This window comes from Solea solea, chromosome 17 (genome assembly GCF_958295425.1).
Source record: "Solea solea chromosome 17, fSolSol10.1, whole genome shotgun sequence".
Taxonomy (NCBI): domain Eukaryota; kingdom Metazoa; phylum Chordata; class Actinopteri; order Pleuronectiformes; family Soleidae; genus Solea; species Solea solea.
The window spans coordinates 15,012,981-15,032,676 of NC_081150.1; the positions used below are offsets into that span (position 1 = coordinate 15,012,981).

Here is a 19,696-nt window from a genome sequence, read left to right on the forward strand (position 1 = left end):
ATGTCATACTATAGTATGTCGTCCAAAAATTGACAAAAAGTCATACTTTAGTATGTCGTCCAAAAATTGTCAAAAAAGTCATACTTTAGTATGTCGTCCAAAAATGGACAAAAACGTCATAGTATAGTATGTCGTCCAAAATGTCATAGAATAGTATGTCTTTAAAAAATGGACAAAAATGTCATACTTGAGTATGTCACCCAAAAATTGTCCAAAAGGTCATAGTATAGTATGTCGTCCAAAATGAGAAAAAAAGTCATACTATAGTATGGCGTCCGAAATTTGACAAAAAAGTCATACTTTAGTATGTTGTCCAAAATGAGACAAAAAAGTCATACTTTAGTATGTCGTCCATAAATGCACAAAAAAGTCATAGTATAGTATGTCGTCCAAAAATGGTCCAAAATGTCATAGAATAGTATGTCTTTAAAAAATGGACAAAAATGGCATACTTGAGTATGTCACCCAAAAATTGTCCAAAAGGTCATAGTATAGTATGTCGTCCAAAATAAGAAAAAAAGTCATACTATAGTATGGCGTCCGAAATTTGACAAAAAAGTCATACTTTAGTATGTTGTCCAAAATGAGACAAAAAAGTCATACTTTAGTATGTCGTCCATAAATGCACAAAAAAGTCATAGTATAGTATGTCGTCCAAAAATGGTCCAAAATGTCATAGAATAGTATGTCTTTAAAAAATGGACAAAAATGGCATACTTGAGTATGTCACCCAAAAATTGTCCAAAAGGTCATAGTATAGTATGTCGTCCAAAATAAGAAAAAAAGTCATACTATAGTATGGCGTCCGAAATTTGACAAAAAAGTCATACTTTAGTATGTCGTCCAAAATGAGACAAAAAAGTCATAACTTAGTATGTCGTCCAAAAATGCACAAAAAAGTCATAGTATAGTATGTCGTCCAAAAATCGTCAAAAAAGTCATACTTTAGTATGTCTTCCAAAAATGGTCCCAAAAGTCATGTTTGTCGTCCAAAAATTGACAAAAATGTCATAGTATAGTATATCATCCTTAAATGGGTAAAAAAGTCATAGTATAGTATGTCGTCCAAAAATGGTCCAAAATGTCATAGTATAGTATGTCGTCCAAAAATAGTCAAAAAAGTCATGTTTGTCGTCCAAAAATAGTCAAAAAAGTCATGTTTGTCGTCCAAAAATGGACGAAAATGTCATAGTATAGTATGTCGTCCAAAAATCGTCAAAAAAGTCATACTTTAGTATGTCTTCCAAAAATGGTCCAAAAAGTCATGTTTGTCGTCCAAAAATTGACAAAAATTTCATAGTATAGTATATCATCCTTAAATGGGTAAAAAAGTCATAGTATAGTATGTCGTCCAAAAATTGTCCAAAATGTCATAGTATAGTATGTCGTCCAAAAATGGACAAAAACGTCATAGTATAGTATGTCGTCCAAAAATGGTCCAAAATGTCATAGTATAGTATGTCGTCCAAAAATGGACAAAAATGTCATAGTATAGTATGTCGTCCAAAAATGGTCCAAAAGGTCATACTATAGTATGTCGTCCAAAAATTGACAAAAACGTCATAGTATAGTATGTCGTCCAAAAAGAGACAAAAAAGTCATACTTTAGTATGTCGTCCAAAATGAGACAAAAAAGTCATACTTTAGTATGTCGTCCATAAATGCACAAAAAAGTCATAGTATAGTATGTCGTCCAAAAATGGTCCAAAATGTCATAGAATAGTATGTCTTTAAAAAATGGACAAAAATGGCATACTTGAGTATGTCACCCAAAAAATGTCCAAAAGGTCATAGTATAGTATGTCGTCCAAAATAAGAAAAAAAGTCATACTATAGTATGGCGTCCGAAATTTGACAAAAAAGTCATACTTTAGTATGTCGTCCAAAATGAGACAAAAAAGTCATACTTTAGTATGTCGTCCAAAAATGCACAAAAAAGTCATAGTATAGTATGTCGTCCAAAAATCGTCAAAAAAGTCATACTTTAGTATGTCTTCCAAAAATGGTCCCAAAAGTCATGTTTGTCGTCCAAAAATTGACAAAAATGTCATAGTATAGTATATCATCCTTAAATGGGTAAAAAAGTCATAGTATAGTATGTCGTCCAAAAATGGTCCAAAATGTCATAGTATAGTATGTCGTCCAAAAATAGTCAAAAAAGTCATGTTTGTCGTCCAAAAATAGTCAAAAAAGTCATGTTTGTCGTCCAAAAATGGACGAAAATGTCATAGTATAGTATGTCGTCCAAAAATCGTCAAAAAAGTCATACTTTAGTATGTCTTCCAAAAATGGTCCAAAAAGTCATGTTTGTCGTCCAAAAATTGACAAAAATTTCATAGTATAGTATATCATCCTTAAATGGGTAAAAAAGTCATAGTATAGTATGTCGTCCAAAAATTGTCCAAAATGTCATAGTATAGTATGTCGTCCAAAAATGGACAAAAACGTCATAGTATAGTATGTCGTCCAAAAATGGTCCAAAATGTCATAGTATAGTATGTCGTCCAAAAATGGACAAAAATGTCATAGTATAGTATGTCGTCCAAAAATGGTCCAAAAGGTCATACTATAGTATGTCGTCCAAAAATTGACAAAAACGTCATAGTATAGTATGTCGTCCAAAATGAGACAAAAAAGTCATACTTTAGTATGTCGTCCAAAATGAGACAAAAAAGTCATGCTTTAGTATGTCGTCCAAAAATTGTCAAAAAAGTCTTCCTTTAGTATGTCGTCCAAAAATGGACAAAAACGTCATAGTATAGTATGTCGTCCAAAAATGGTCCAAAATGTCATAGAATAGTATGTCTTTAAAAAATGGACAAAAATGGCATACTTGAGTATGTCACCCAAAAATTGTCCAAAAGGTCATAGTATAGTATGTCGTCCAAAATGAGAAAAAAAGTCATACTATAGTATGGCGTCCGAAATTTGACAAAAAAGTCATACTTGAGTATGTCGTCCAAAATGAGACAAAAAAGTCATACTTTAGTATGTCGTCCAAAAATGCACAAAAAAGTCATAGTATATAGTATGTCGTCCAAAAATCGTCAAAAAAGTCATACTTTACTATGTCTTCCAAAAATGGTCCCAAAAGTCATGTTTGTCATCCAAAAATTGACAAAAATGTCATAGTATAGTATATCATCCTTAAATGGGTAAAAAAGTCATAGTATAGTATGTCGTCCAAAAATGGTCCAAAATGTCATAGTATACTATGTCGTCCAAAAATAGTCAAAAAAGTCATGTTTGTCGTCCAAAAATAGTCAAAAAAGTCATGTTTGTCGTCCAAAAATGGACGAAAATGTCATAGTATAGTATGTCGCCCAAAAATCGTCAAAAAAGTCATACTTTAGTATGTCTTCCAAAAATGGTCCAAAAAGTCATGTTTGTCGTCCAAAAATTGACAAAAATGTCATAGTATAGTATATCATCCTTAAATGGGTAAAAAAGTCATAGTATAGTATGTCGTCCAAAAATTGTCCAAAATGTCATAGTATAGTATGTCGTCCAAAAATGGACAAAAACGTCATAGTATAGTATGTCGTCCAAAAATGGTCCAAAATGTCATAGTATAGTATGTCGTCCAAAAATGGACAAAAACGTCATAGTATAGTATGTCGCCCAAAAATGGACAAAAACGTCATAGTATAGTATGTCGTCAAAAATGGTCCAAAATGTCATAGTATAGTATGTCTTCCAAAAATAGTCAAAAAAGTCATGTTTGTCGTCCAAAAATGGACAAAAATGTCATAGTATAGTATGTCGTCCAAAAATGGTCCAAAAAGTCATACTTTAATATGTCTTCCAAAAATTGTCAAAAAAGTCATACTTTAGTATATGTCATCCAAAATGAGACAAAAAAGTCATACTATAGTATGTCGTCCAAGAATAGTCAAAAAAGTCATAGTATAGTATGTCGTCCAAAAATGGTCCAAAATGTCATAGTATAGTATGTCTTTCAAAAATGGACAAAAACGTCATACTTGAGTATGTCACCCAAAAATTGTCTAAAAAGTCATAGTATAGTATGTCGTCCAAAATGAGAAAAAAAGTCATACTAGACAGACAGACAGACGACTTTATAAATCCCTTTGGGAGGTTCCCTCAGGGAAATTAACAGCTCCAGCATCCACACACAGCACTGTTATAGTATGTCGTCCGAAATTTGACAAAAAAGTCATACTTTAGTATGTCGTCCAAAAATGGACAAAAAAGTCATAGTATAGTATGTCGTCCAAAAATGGTCAAAAAAGTCATAGTATAGTATGTCGTCCAAAATGAGACAAAAAAGTCATGCTTTAGTATGTCGTCCTAAAATGGTCAAAAAAGTCATACTTTAGTAGGTCGTCCAAAAATTGTCTAAAAAGTCATACTTTAGTATGTCGTTCAAAAATTGACAAAAACGTCATAGTATAGTATGTCGTCCAAAAATGGTCCAAAATGTCATAGTATAGTATGTCTTTCAAAAATGGACAAAAACGTCATACTTGAGTATGTCACCCAAAAATTGTCCAAAAAGTCATACTATAGTATGTCGCCCAAAAATGGTCAAAAATGTCATAGTATAGTATGTCGTCCAAAATGGTCCAAAATGTCATAGTATAGTATGTTGTTCAAAAATTGACAAAAAAGTCATAGTATAGTATGTCGTCCAAAAATGGTCCAAAATGTCATCGTATAGTATGTCGTCCAAAAATGGACAAAAACGTCATAGTATAGTATGTCGCCCAAAAATGGACAAAAACGTCATAGTATAGTTTGTCGTCCAAAAATGGTCAAATATGTCATAGTATAGTATGTCGTCAAAAATGGTCCAAAATGTCATAGTATAGTATGACGTCCAAAAATAGTCAAAAAAGTCATGTTTGTCGTCCAATAATGGACACAAATGTCATAGTATAGTATGTGGTCCAAAAATGGTCCAAAAAGTCATACTATAGTATGTCGTCCAAAAATTGACAAAAACGTGATAGTATAGTATGTCGTCCAAAAACAGTCAAAAAAGTCATAGTATAGTATGTCGTCCAAAAATGGTCCAAAAAGTCATACTATAGTATGTCGTCCAAAAATGGACAAAAACGTCATAGTATAATATGTCGTCCAAAATTAGACAAAAAAGTCATACTTTAGTATGTCGTCCAAAATGAGACAAAAAAGTCATACTTTAGTATGTCGTCCTAAAATGGTCAAAAAGTCATACTTTAGTATGTCGTCCAAAAATGGTCCAAAATGTCATAGTATAGTATGTCTTTCAAAAATGGACAAAAACGTCATACTTTAGTATGTCGCCCAAAAATTGTCCAAAATGTCATAGTATAGTATGACGTCCAAAAATAGTCAAAAAAGTCATGTTTGTCGTCCAAAAATGGACAAAAATGTCATAGTATAGTATGTGGTCCAAAAATGGTCCAAAAAGTCATACTATAGTATGTCGCCCAAAAATTGACAAAAACGTGATAGTATAGTATGTCGTCCAAAAACAGTCAAAAAAGTCATAGTTTAGTATGTCGCCCAAAAATGGACAAAAACGTCATAGTATAGTATGTCGTCAAAAATGGTCCAAAATGTCATAGTATAGTATGTCTTCCAAAAATAGTCAAAAAAGTCATGTTTGTCGTCCAAAAATGGACAAAAATGTCATAGTATAGTATGTCGTCCAAAAATGGTCCAAAAAGTCATACTTTAATATGTCGTCCAAAAATTGTCAAAAAAGTCATACTTTCGTATATGTCATCCAAAATGAGACAAAAAAGTCATACTATAGTATGTCGTCCTAAAATGGTCAAAAAAGTCATACTTTAGTATGTCGTCCAAAAATTGTCAAAAAAGTCATAGTATAGTATGTCGTCCAAAAATGGTCCAAAATGTCATAGTATAGTATGTCTTTCAAAAATGGACAAAAATGTCATACTTGAGTATGTCACCCAAAAATTGTCTAAAAAGTCATAGTATAGTATGTCGTCCAAAATGAGAAAAAAAGTCATACTAGACAGACAGACAGACAGACGACTTTATAAATCCCTTTGGGAGGTTCCCTCGGGGAAATTAACAGCTCCAGCATCCACACACAGCACTGTTATAGTATGTCGTCCGAAATTTGACAAAAAAGTCATACTTTAGTATGAAGTCCAAAAATGGACAAAAAAGTCATAGTATAGTATGTCGTCCAAAAATGGTCCAAAAAGTCATAGTATAGTATGTCGTCCAAAATGAGACAAAAAAGTCATGCTTTAGTATGTCGTCCTAAAATGGTCAAAAAAGTCATACTTTAGTAGGTCGTCCAAAAATTGTCAAAAAAGTCATACTTTAGTATGTCGTTCAAAAATTGTCAAAAAAGTCATACTTTAGTATGTCGTCCAAAAATGGTCCAAAATGTCATAGTATAGTATGTCTTTCAAAAATGGACAAAAACGTCATACTTGAGTATGTCACCCAAAAATTGTCCAAAAAGTCATACTATAGTATGTCGCCCAAAAATGGTCAAAAATGTCATAGTATAGTATGTCGTCCAAAATGGTCCAAAATGTCATAGTATAGTATGTTGTTCAAAAATTGACAAAAAAGTCATAGTATAGTATGTCGTCCAAAAATGGTCCAAAATGTCATCGTATAGTATGTCGTCCAAAAATGGACAAAAACGTCATAGTATAGTATGTCGCCCAAAAATGGACAAGAACGTCATAGTATAGTTTGTCGTCCAAAAATGGTCAAATATGTCATAGTATAGTATGTCGTCAAAAATGGTCCAAAATGTCATAGTATAGTATGACGTCCAAAAATAGTCAAAAAAGTCATGTTTGTCGTCCAATAATGGACAAAAATGTCATAGTATAGTATGTGGTCCAAAAATGGTCCAAAAAGTCATACTATAGTATGTCGTCCAAAAATTGACAAAAACGTGATAGTATAGTATGTCGTCCAAAAACAGTCAAAAAAGTCATAGTATAGTATGTCGTCCAAAAATTGTCCAAAAAGTCATACTATAGTATGTCGTCCAAAAATGGACAAAAACGTCATAGTATAATATGTCGTCCAAAATGAGACAAAAAAGTCATACTTTAGTATGTCGTCCAAAATGAGACAAAAAAGTCATACTATAGTATGTCGTCCTAAAATGGTCAAAAAGTCATACTTTAGTATGTCGTCCTAAAATGGTCAAAAAGTCATACTTTAGTATGTCGTCCAAAAATGGTCCAAAATGTCATAGTATAGTATGTCTTTCAAAAATGGACAAAAACGTCATACTTTAGTATGTCGCCCAAAAATTGTCCAAAATGTCATAGTATAGTATGACGTCCAAAAATAGTCAAAAAAGTCATGTTTGTCGTCCAAAAATGGACAAAAATGTCATAGTATAGTATGTGGTCCAAAAATGGTCCAAAAAGTCATACTATAGTATGTCGTCCAAAAATTGACAAAAACGTGATAGTATAGTATGTCGTCCAAAAACAGTCAAAAAAGTCATAGTTTAGTATGTCGTCCAAAAATGGTCCAAAAAGTCATACTATAGTATGTCGTCCAAAAATGGACAAAAACGTCATAGTATAATATGTCGTCCAAAATGAGACAAAAAAGTCATACTTTAGTATGTCGTCCAAAATGAGACAAAAAAGTCATACTATAGTATGTCGTCCAAAAATGGACAACAACGTCATAGAATAGTATGTCGTCCAAAAATGGTCCAAAATGTCATAGTATAGTATGTCTTTCAAAAATGGACAAAAACGTCATACTTTAGTATGTCGCCCAAAAATTGTCCAAAATGTCATACTTAAGTATGTCGTCCAAAATGAGACAAAAAGTCATAATATAGTATGTCGTCCAAAAATGGCCAAAAACGTTATACTTTAGTATGTCGCCCAAAAATGGTCCAAAAAGTCATAGTATAGTATGTCGTCCGAAATTTGACAAAAAAGTCATACATTAGTATGTCGTCCAAAATGAGACAAAAAAATCATACTTTAGTATGTCGTCCAAAAATGGACAAAAAAGTCATAGTATAGTATGTTGTCCAAAATGAGACAAAAAAGTCATACTATAGTATGTTGTCCAAAAATTGTCAAAAAGTCATACTTTAGTATGTCGTCCAAAAATTGTCAAAAAAGTCATACTTTAGTATGTCGCCCAAAAATGGTCCAAAAATGTCATACTTTAGTATGTCGTCCAAATCCCACAAACATAGTTGTAAAGTTTGCGGACGACGCCACCGTGGTGGGTCTCATATCCAACAATGATGAGACCCACTACAGAGAAGAGGTCCAGCACATCACACAATGGTGCTTCAGCAACAACCTCATCCTGAACACCACCAAAACAAAGGAGGTCATAGTAGACTACAGGAGGTCCAGGAAGACTGAACACTCTCCACTCTGCAAACACGGAGAGGCAGTGGAGCGTGTGGACAACATCAAGTTCATGGGCATCCACATTTCCTCTGACCTCTCATGGACTGTGAACACTTCGCACCTGGTGAAGAAGGCCCAACAAAGGCTCTTTTTCCGCAGGAAGCTAAAGCGGACTAGAATTCATAGGTTAGTAGGTCGTCCGAATTTTGACATAAATGTCATACTTTAGTATGTCGTCCAAATTTTGACAAAAAAATTAATAGGTTAATATGTCGAACAAATTTTGACATAAATGTCATATTTTAGTATGTCCTCCAAAATGTGACAAGAGTTCAGATTTATTTTTTTCCAGTCTCGTCATACTCCACCTCAGTTTAACTCCCCGTCCGTTTGCAGGTGCTGACCGTGTCGGTGAACTTCTTTGTATATACAGTGCGTCACTATTTGTCTTATATGACAAGAAGCTGCTGCACACAGGATAAAGGCTGTTGTTGGCTGGTAACATCTCGTCCTGTACGTTTTGTGTGTAAACGTGCCGACACATTTTTATGAAGACGTCACTGTGTGTGGTTGCCGGCAGCAACCAGTTCACAGCGTTTTTTTTATTCATTTATTATTTATTTATTTATTCAGGGACTTGACGCCATCTTAATTCTGTCAAGTTATTATTATTATTTATATATATATATATATATATATTTACATTTGTTTTTGTTTATTATTGTGTAAATGCTATCTTATATCAGTTGTGTAATTACAGTATTCTGGTGTATCATGTGTATATGGATGCAGAATTTGTCACACATTTTCATCTCAGTTTCATGTAATTTTAATATAACTGGTATGATCCTTTTGTTGTGGGAAGGAGGTGTGGGGGGTGGATGCATTTGGGTGCGCTGTTTGTGCATGCTGTCTGTTTTGTTTACCTATGCTGTAAAAAACCCCCAAAAAACCCAATAAATATTTGAAAAAAAAAAAATCTGTCAAGTTGCCCTTTCCTTAATTTTTTCCTTATCACATTCCTGATAAACGTGTCGGCATGTTGTCAAACAACGCTGTTAGTTTAACTGAGTTATCACTAAAAAAAAGAACAAAATGCTCTCAATTTGTTTCAGTATTAGTGGACATTTGAATAAAAAGTTTTTTTTTCTTACCCAGATTGTTTATTTCAAAACTATTGAATCAGATTCAGATGCAATTCACGATTATTTTCGTCCATAAAATATTGATCATTGTTTCCCAAGCCTAAAAATGATAATGATTTCTTTGTTATATGGAGCAAAGAAACCAGAAAATATTCACATTTAATAAGCTTAACATTTTTCTTAATCAAAAATAATTGCATAAATCACATCAGCTGACACAGACGCGTTGAGATCAAAACTTCCAGAGCTTTATTGATGCCATGTGTGAGCTGAACAGAAACAGATCTTAGCAGTAAAAACCCCTTGAACTGGAAGAGAAACAGCACATGAAAAGCCACCAGTGACCGGTACAGAGAACGCTGTAATCAATCAAACCCAGTGTCTCGTCGGAGATGAAGCGTCATGGACACTGAACACACTGGACTCTTTAAGCAAGACACAGGTGAAGGCCACTGCTTGTAAACAGCTTTGTTAATTTAAAGTTATTTATTCAATTAGGTGTATTTTAAAATAGAAACAATGACATATTTTTTTTTCCTGTAAATTAATTTTCTGTGAGTCCATCATGTCTGGATAAGAGGACCGCACTGGAACGCTCCTCCGAGACAAAACCCCTTGCTGCTAATGAACAAACCTGGATGTTTACAGTTAATGTTTGCCGTGTGAAAGTTGACATCTGCTGGACTGAGTGACTGTGGCCAAGTCTTATCCACATTTTCGCCCCCCACCAGCCTCTTGGTCCCAGGATCGGCTCTAATCCTCTGCTTTGGCCTCCATCTCCTCGGCGTCGTCGTCTCCGTCCACCTCGGCGTTCTCGCGTTCTAACCGCTCGAGCTGGCGAGCGAGCTCTGTCTCGTCCGTGTCTGTCACCACCTTAGGCTGAAGGGGAGACCAAGGGCAGATCAATTGTTTGCACACGCACGTAAAAAGAAAAGATAATAATAATAATAATAATAATAATAATAATACTACATCGTAGATAATTCAGACTGAATGGATATATGATGGAACTGAATGTGTGGGACATTTGTCTCACTCTGATTGTTTTGTTTCTTGAGTAAGTAACGGAAGCAAAAAGCTTGAAATAACTTTTTTGACAATGTAAAGAAGGTGTAAGGCCTGATATGTATTTATGTGTTTTTTTTTCAAATGCTGTTTAAAATGTGTGCAAAAAGATTATTTCCTTAATTCAGTAGTCAACACAGATTAAAAATCCTATGCAGCCCCAGACAAAATTGCAATGTTCTTTTTGTCTTTGTATATTTTGTGCATTAAATGTATACTAAGATAAATATCAATCAAAAAGGCCATTATTTTAAAGGTTAAAATATAAAGTAATAATATACTTGATACAGGTGTATTTTCAAATCCTAAAATTATGATTTCACTGTTATAATACTACAGTTTTTGCACAAAGAAAACTACAAAAACATTCCTAACATTTTCTTGGCCTTTGCATTTACATACATAACATACATACGACACAGAAAAAACACAAAGAGCAGAGAATAAAACCTGCAGCTGTAAAGTCTGTAATGCAAAAACATGTGGTGCCAGCTCTACAAGCTCTCCAGTATCCCATAGCACTTTAAATTTAAACTTTAATTTGCTAAACTTTATAATTTACAGTGTGAGTAGACGGCAACGTGTAAAACTATTTCAGCCAATACAAACTTTAACTTAGAAAAAAAAAAAAAGAAAAAAAAAAAAAAAGCTGATGACACTTTACCTCCATCTGGATGTTAAAGACGCCTCTCTTCTCCTCGATCTTCTCCTTGATCGCAGCCATGGCCTGGTTGAGGACAGACAGACCCTCTGTGCGCTCCAGAGTTGTCGTCGTCATCACGTAGCGAGGGGGAGCGATCAGATTAATCTGTCGCACACAAATAGACAAACATCAGTCATGTTCGTTCTGCATTTCTAAAAGCCTAAAGAAACACCAAACGTGGCAGGAAAGTGGGCAAAGTCTAAGAGTCACGATCAAGAGAAAGGTTGTGGAGCATCATTTCATCTGTGACTAAGCATAACAGTGTCACCTTGATGGGCATGGCCTCTGTGGAGCAGCCGAGTCCGGCCCTCAGAGCCTCCTTCACAGCATCAATTCCCTCGTAGCCATAACACGCCACTTCAATGTCTGTGGGAAAAAAGAATAAAAACATCAGTCCGATAGTCATTTTAGACCACTTAAAACTATGAAGGACTTGCATCGTAAGCTTCTGCATCAAAACATGTCAAACATGCTGATTTGTCTGCGCACGCAGCAGTAGAAACAAGCCTCAGTAAAGCAAGACTTTTGCCAAAGGTAGATATAAAAGGCTACAAATACCAAACAATTTTATTTTTAAAGTGATTATAACTTTGTACAAACTCTAAGTGGTGGTCTAGGTGGTCTTCAACTTTCATCAATGAAACCCTCCCAAAGGATACACACTGGACCTTTAAGCTACATGGAGACACATTTACCTGCTCTGATTTTGACGGCCTGGGGAGTAAGTCGCCTGTTGATGTTGTCAATCAGAACATTCCTTTCCTCTTCTGTTAAATCCAAACCATCCAAGATGGCAGGATCTCTGGAGGATGAAAGATATTCATATTTAATCAGAATTCATGCTGTTCTACTGTATAATAATAATAATGTATTAAATAATAATTAGAGTGATCATCTCTCACTCCATCTTAATCTAATATCACTATACCAGTTTGGGAAGTATATGTGAGGAAGAGGAGGATGATGAGAGAGCAAATTATCTCATTTAGCTACGGACTTTTCACAGGAGGCAATAAATCGGCCTCCTTTGAAAAGTCAGTAGTTAACTTTGCTCGGTCTATTTACACCACTGTATTTTAACGTTGGTGATAATGGTGTTTGCTTCAAGAGCTCAATATTTTCTCAGCTGGTTCTTGGTATCAAAGTTAGAGAACCACTGACTCAAGGCATTGTAATTATTTCTGCTAATTTAAGATTACTTAGAATGTTTGGCTTTGAGCCACAGTCAAACACACACTGCTTGAAATAATCACTTACGTTACAGCCTGTTTGAAAACATCATAAGCTCCGTATCCTGGCCGCTTGTATTTCTCGTCAAAGACCCAGGCGGTGCGCTGGTACAAGCTCTCTAACTGCTCGTCCTTAGTGTACTCCAGCACTTCTGCCACATGTCGCAAGATGCTGTACACCTGCAGACACCAAAACAACTTGGTTTCAAACGCATGAATAATAAAATAAAGGAATGATTTCTGTTACTTTTAAGAATTTAGAAATGTTACACCCATAAACACAAAAACGGGGTGATATTTTTGACTTACAGTTTTAGATTTTGTGAATTTATCTTCACACTTGATGGCCTCCTCTGGTGAAACTCTTCTTTTTGATAAATCAATGTATCCTGAAGAGAACAAAATACAGGGATTCGCTTAGAGTTCATACAATTTAAACAGTTCACTGAGCAACCAAAAAAATGGATGTGTTTATTAAATAAAAGCTCTCATCATTTACATAACAATTTCACAACCAAATTGATTCTCCACTTTCCCTTCATTACAAAACAGATACTGGCCGATTTGTAGTTTAATCTCATCTACTCTCTCTTGAGAAACAACATAACATTAGCTTGTTTTCTGGAAACGTCTGATAAGTGTCAATTATTGAGGCTGCAACTAACAAATATTTTCATAATCGATTCAACTGTCGATTCTTCTCTCGTTTAATTGAGTACTTGTCAGAATAACTTTCTGTGAGTCATAAACTGTCAGAAAATGCTGTTCAGTGTTTGTCAAACCTGGAAATTATGATGTTCTTAAATGTCTTGTTTTGTCCACAAACCAAAATAATTCAGTTTTAATGATTTCTTTGTTATATGGAGCAAAGAAAACGGAAAATATTCACATTTAAGAAGCTGAAAAATCAGAACGCTTGTTTTAATTGTCGGAAAAAAAACTCAAACTGATGAATCGGTTACCAAAATAATTGCCAATTAATTTGGTAATTGATTACTAACCGATGAATTGAAAATTGAATTGAAGATTTACTAATATCATTACTAAGTATAATTCTGTATCTCCAATGGAAAATATGGTTTCTCACTATATTACAGTACATCATAAAAATAACTATACACAGCTACTGAAAGGTACCATTTCTTTTTACAGCTCACAATATGTTGTGATTTATAACTACTCAGGTTAAAGTTACGTTAACTGTGATTGATAAACTGACTATTAAAGCAGCCACTTCTGCACTGGCAGTTGCTCTCTGCTGGTCTTTGCTGGTTTATGCCGACACTCACCCTTCTCTTTGTCTACTCGGATGACGACCACGCATTCGTTGCGACCTATGCGGATAAGCTTGTTGATGGAGCGGATACGTCGACGTGACAGCTCGCTCAGGAGGATCATGCCTTCGATGTTGTTGTACTCCAGGAGGCTGACGTAGGCACCCATCTCAGCGATGGACCTCACGTTCACCATCACGACATCCTCCACCTCTGGGAACCGGTGCTGGTAAAATCGACAGCTGAGCCCCGGCATCGCTGCATGAACACAGATGGGCAAAAAAATCAGTTTAAGTATTAAAAGATGACAGTCTTTGGTCTGTGATGTTAGTTTACTAGAACTGCAAAGTTTGAGAAAATAACTGTCCAACCACTGCCATGAAATGCCTCAAACTTGGCAGGTGACTTACAAAGGGCACTAGTGTGTGGATTGCAGAAGAAATGGGACAGATATATCACTAAACAAGCCGCTCCACATGCCTACAAACACATGGTCGTACAGACAGAGCAAGGATACATGCTATGCACAGTTGCAACCTGAGATGTGGCTACTGCACAAATTATAAGAATTGTAGGATGCAATGTTTTGGGTTATTTTCTCTTTTCTTCTATATTGCCATAACTTTACAGCTCACTTATGAGACTAATGTAAAATAGAGACACATTTTCTTACAAAATTACATAATTTCACATTCACACTAAAGCTATAACCTGTGATAATGAAAATGGATAAAAGCAACTGATCCGGAAGCAAATGCTGAGGCAGCCCAACAAACAATCGTACAAACGGTACACTGCTGGGATACGACAGCATCTATACAGATTATAGTAAGACGTGATGGATATAGGACTGAAAACAAATGATTTTAATATTTTAACTGTCAATAATTTCTTCATAAATTAGAGTACATTGTCATAAAACTGTAAAAACTGACAAGCTAAACAAACATCTGGCTCTACAGTCTTCCATTCATCCAATGTCCCCCACAACAGACTATTTTAAATGTACGAAAATGTTAATTTTGTGTTAGGGGTTATTTCACAACTTTTTCTCTCTTTACAGGGCCAAACCTAATTACTTATCACATTAAGGCATTAACGTCAGACTTTGGGAGGTAATTATCATATTTAGTCAACTCTTAAGGACAGATAAGGGATATTAGAATACACCCCTCATGTGTTATCAACCCATTCATTCAGCTTTAGGTTTTTCAGGCCAATGCGATCGAAAAGGTTTGTTTATTTAAACAACAAACGGTGGCTACAATAACGGCAAAGAGTTAAGGCAAGTGTAAATTAAGTGACCACAAAGGAAAAGGGCTTTAACTCCACACATTTGACTGTGAATGGGATGATGACGATGATGCAATGTAGAAAACCGAGAAGCACCTCAATGTTAAAAGTTAAAACAGACGTGAGCAGGCAAGGAAACCAAGTCTACAATAATGCATACACAGAGCACGCTGACAAAACTCGAATAACAAAAGAATAACCTTCAGTTACGAAGCAAAACAGTTATTTTAGTATCCGTTAGCTTCCCGGCTAACAGGCTCAGTTTCCAGTTCGCATGCGGCACATGCACCGATGCCGATGCTAACAGCTAGCTCTCTAGCCAGCTGGCACCCGCGTCTGCCCCCACGTTTAGAAAAACCCAAATGTATTAATGACAACTCACCTATGTCATATGTTTACAGAACGATAGACTGTAATTGTCTGTAGTGGCAGTGTTGAAATGGCCGGTTGTGTTTCCTTTGACGTGTTTTTTGTTTTTTTTTTAAATGAAGAACTCAGGCCCGCTAGCTCACAGTCATGGGTGTGCTTGTTTCTCGACCCGGAAGAGCTCGCGCGAGGCTTTTCAACACGCGCATGCGCAAAACGACTTCGGGGGAGTATGGTCACATGACGAGAGGTCAGCTGATCATCGCGGACGAAGACAGACGAGCAAGATCACGACCGTCAGCTCGCTCGTTCGCTGTGTATGCGGCTAATCCTGCGCGGAAAAACAACAATTATTCCCCCCTGCTCATATATGAACACGTTAGCGGACCAGGACCAAAGCTAACGTCCCCCGTGTTGATTTTAGGAAACCAGAAGTAAACAGAAGACACCAAAAATCGACCGAAAGACGAGAAGATGTCGGGAAAAGACAGGATCGACATCTTCCCCTCCAGAATGTAAGCGGCTTGTTGAGGAGCTAGTTGCTAACCCACTGTAGCATAACATTTTCAGCGTGATTTCCTGCTCACACACTATTGTTAGTATATATTATAGGTCAGTGCTGGACTATGACCACAGCCTAGATCTCACTTTATACCAGAGCCAGGTTTAAAAGAGGAAGAGTGTGTCTGTTGTCATGTGATGTGTTTAACATAATCATCATCTGAGTGTGAGTGTTAGATGCTTTCAAAAACCTTCTGACCTCCACTCAGTAAAAAAAAGTCTGTATACTGTGTCAGCCTGTATACTGTGTCAGCCTGTATATTCATTTACTACATTGATTTAATCAAACCAGAACGTGTAACGTCTCTATGACCCTTTTACAAAGCAACATGCCTTGGTTTAAAATGTCAGTATGCTCCTATAATGGATATTTATATATTGATGTGCTGTAGAGAAGTAATATAATGTATTTTAACTGCTCATAGTATCTGGGGTTCCTTATCTCGATCTCACTGGGTCTTTTACCTGGTTAAGTAAAGGTTAAATAAAATTAAAATCAGTTGGGAGTTGGTGACCTTTGCCAGGATGGTTAAAAAAAAAAAAAGCTGAAAGAGGATTCCAATGTGTTGTATCTTTGGTCAATGACCCATTGAGGTCATGTAGGTCAGAACTTCAGATCCACTGTGGTGTTTTACAGCACTTGAGTGTCAGTGCCTCTTCTTCTTCTCCAGCTTCTTGGAGGTACTGACAAAGTCTTAATTTGATGGTGACATCCTTTTTTTCCCCATTGAAAATTGAAATCCGAAAGAATACAATTGTGATTCTTGCACTGCTGCTTCTTGATGCCATTGCTGTCTTTTGTATGTGCTAGGTCCCAGTCAGTCATTTGAATGCCAATAGATGTTTGCATTTGAACTGGTGTACCTAATAAAGTGGCCAGTGAGGAAATATGTGTTGTAATGTACGATTCAGAAGTGTGAAACGAAGTGTTCATTGTCTGACGTTACAGGGCTCAAACCATCATGAAAGCTCGGCTGAAAGGGGCACAGACCGGCCGGAATCTGCTCAAGAAGAAATCCGACGCCCTCTCCATGCGCTTCCGTCTGATCCTCCGCAAAATTATTGAAGTAAGTTTCCTTGCATTGTGCCAATATAAATCCTCCCATAATCCCGTTGTCACGAAGGTCACACAATTTATGAGTATTAAAAATAGTTAAATCGCCCTCAATATTAACAATTTCCACGGAACAGAATATTATAGTCTTTTTGAAGGTAGAATTTACTGCATAGCAGTACTTTACGTTATTGTTTCTGTCATGAGTTTCCTAAACCTAGATGTTGCCTTCTCACCTCTGTTCCTTCAGACTAAGACCAAGATGGGGGAGGTGATGCGAGAAGCAGCCTTTTCTTTGGCTGAAGCTAAATTTGCTGCTGGAGACTTCAGGTAAGGTGTTGTGATGTGGTCTTGTGATTATCTATTGTGCAGATGTATCTGTACATGACAGCCGTAACACTCTCTACAGCACAACTGTCATCCAGAACGTCAACAAAGCCCAAGTAAAGGTCCGAGCCAAGAGGGACAACGTGGCAGGTGAGTTTGAAAGCGGTCTTTTCTTTAGTGGGAACTTACATTTAACAGGACATGGTCTGATGCACATGGTCATTATTACCTTTCAGGTGTTACCCTACCAGTTTTTGAGCACTACCAAGAAGGCGGGGACAGTAAGTCACAGTTGATTTGATTTTAAAACTTTGTCACATTTAAATAAATAACATTTGTGAAAGTAACAGAATGTTCTCACCCTCGTTGCGTCCGTCAGGTTATGAGCTGACTGGTTTGGCCAGAGGAGGAGAACAGCTGTCCAGGTTGAAGAGGAACTACGCCAGAGCTGTGGAGCTGCTGGTGGAGCTGGCCTCCTTACAGGTAGGGGGTGCTGTTACATTTATCATGTCTTTTTTTTTTAACCAAGCTTTGTATAGAAATGGAACGGTGTGACAAACTGCATTGGTATTCTAACATATCTTATGGTTAGGGAAATATCTTACTTTAAATTTGAATATTTTACATAAAAATGCTGCAGTAACACTCTATTTGCACGTTTTTTGATATAGAACAGTTACCAAATGAAAATGACTGTACATTTCACTAAAATGAATACATTTTGACACACATTCTGTTTGCAGACCTCCTTTGTGACTCTGGACGAAGCCATAAAAATCACCAACAGACGTGTGAACGCCATTGAGCATGGTACATTTACATTAATTAACAAATCTCTAACTTTTTTTAACTAACAATGTAATATATATTATGCTATGGTAGTTTACAACCTCTTTGTTCCACTTTTCAGTGATTATCCCAAGGATTGATCGCACCCTCACCTACATCATCACAGAACTGGATGAGAGAGAACGAGAGGAGTTCTACAGGTGAAAATACCCCAGATATAACCTTTTTAATTTGTAACTTTTCTCTAATTAGGCAGCACTGTACAACTATTGTGTGGTTTTAATATGCATTTTACCATTTTCTTGTTCCATTCCAGGCTGAAGAAGATCCAAGAGAAGAAGAAGCAGCTCAGAGAAAGGACAGAGCTGGAGATCGCGGCCCGTTTAGCTAAACTGGGTCCCATCGCCGAGCCTGCCAACATGCTGACAGAGGAGATGGATGAAGACCTGCTGTTTGAGTGACGTGCTTCTTCAGGCTGACAGTCGCTGACGTCGCCATCATCCTATTTATTCTGTGCCTCTCTGGCCGAGTCTTTGTCTCCTCATGCAAGTAATGAAAGTGTTTTTCTTTATGTGTGTGTGTGTGTACACGTCCTTGATTGATTTGTTCTTCAGCTCTGGAGTGTGTGTGTGTTTCCATACGTGTCACTGTACAGATCCAGTGTTGTCGCACAATTGCCCACAAGGGAGTAAGTTAATTAAATAATTGAAATAATAAGTATGATTACACATGGTTTTGCGAGTGACATTCCATGTGATTTAACAACTTGTAGATACTTCAGTTTGCTCACGAGACGTAGAGCCGTTGCATGCTGTAAAACTTGAGGTGGTTGTAGATTTCAAAGACACCCAAACCCACTGCTGACCTTACATCACGGGGGTTGTTGTTTTCTCATTTAATGAGGGTGAAAAAAAGAAAAAAAAAACCTAACTGTGACCCCCCACTGTAAAATGTGTCAACCAGGCCTGAGACTTCATCCAAATTAAAGATGTTCTACATGTTCAACCAGAGCCTGGACTTTATTTTTTTTTAGCATTCATATGTAGAAGATGAAATGGATTCCCAGTAACATACTTTGCTCTCTCTTCATCCTCCTCTTCCTCAAATATACTTCCCACACTGGTATAGTGAGATTAGCTTAAGATGGAGCGAGAGATTTCTCCACAAAAATTAATTGGCTTCACTCCGATCACATACCCTGGTATATACAGTAGAACAATATTTCTGATTTTTCTCCAAGTCCCACCAGAGGAAGCTCGCATACCACTGGTGGTACATGTTAATTTGAATAGCCACAAGGGGGTGACATTGTTGGTTCCAAAAACATGTCCCTTTCCATAGGCTTCCACAGTGGAAATCTATGGAACATTTAGCTCACTTCCCACTTGATTTATACTGTCAGAAACATAGACTAACATAGTAAAAAAAAACAAAAAGGTCAGTAAACATTTTCCTGTCTTCAATAGAACATGATGTCAATTTTTGTGAATTATGTTCCTGTTTGGAAGTAAATACACAATAAAGTAAAGCACATGAATACACAGC

The 19,696-nt window shown here is 36.3% G+C and overlaps 2 protein-coding genes across 2 annotated transcripts; one reads left to right on the top strand and one right to left on the bottom strand.

Moving 5' to 3' along the window:
- Positions 1-9,716: 9,716 nt before the first annotated feature.
- On the bottom strand, positions 9,717-15,594 carry eif2s1b (eukaryotic translation initiation factor 2, subunit 1 alpha b). Its single transcript, XM_058613472.1, has 8 exons — positions 15,437-15,594; positions 13,777-14,019; positions 12,797-12,876; positions 12,516-12,667; positions 11,954-12,060; positions 11,527-11,624; positions 11,220-11,363; positions 9,717-10,369 (listed from the first exon to the last, which is right to left on the bottom strand). Exons 2-8 carry the CDS (start codon positions 14,015-14,017, stop codon positions 10,244-10,246), a joined length of 948 nt encoding a protein of 315 aa, XP_058469455.1. The 5' UTR covers positions 14,018-14,019; positions 15,437-15,594; the 3' UTR covers positions 9,717-10,243.
- A 105-nt stretch (positions 15,595-15,699) lies between these two features.
- On the top strand, positions 15,700-19,156 carry atp6v1d (ATPase H+ transporting V1 subunit D). The gene is made up of 9 exons (XM_058613473.1): positions 15,700-15,935; positions 16,931-17,048; positions 17,286-17,365; positions 17,445-17,512; positions 17,599-17,643; positions 17,742-17,845; positions 18,106-18,172; positions 18,273-18,351; positions 18,468-19,156. The coding sequence occupies exons 1-9, from the start codon at positions 15,895-15,897 to the stop codon at positions 18,610-18,612; spliced, it is 747 nt and encodes a 248-aa protein (XP_058469456.1). The 5' UTR covers positions 15,700-15,894; the 3' UTR covers positions 18,613-19,156.
- The last annotated feature ends 540 nt before the right edge of the window (positions 19,157-19,696 follow it).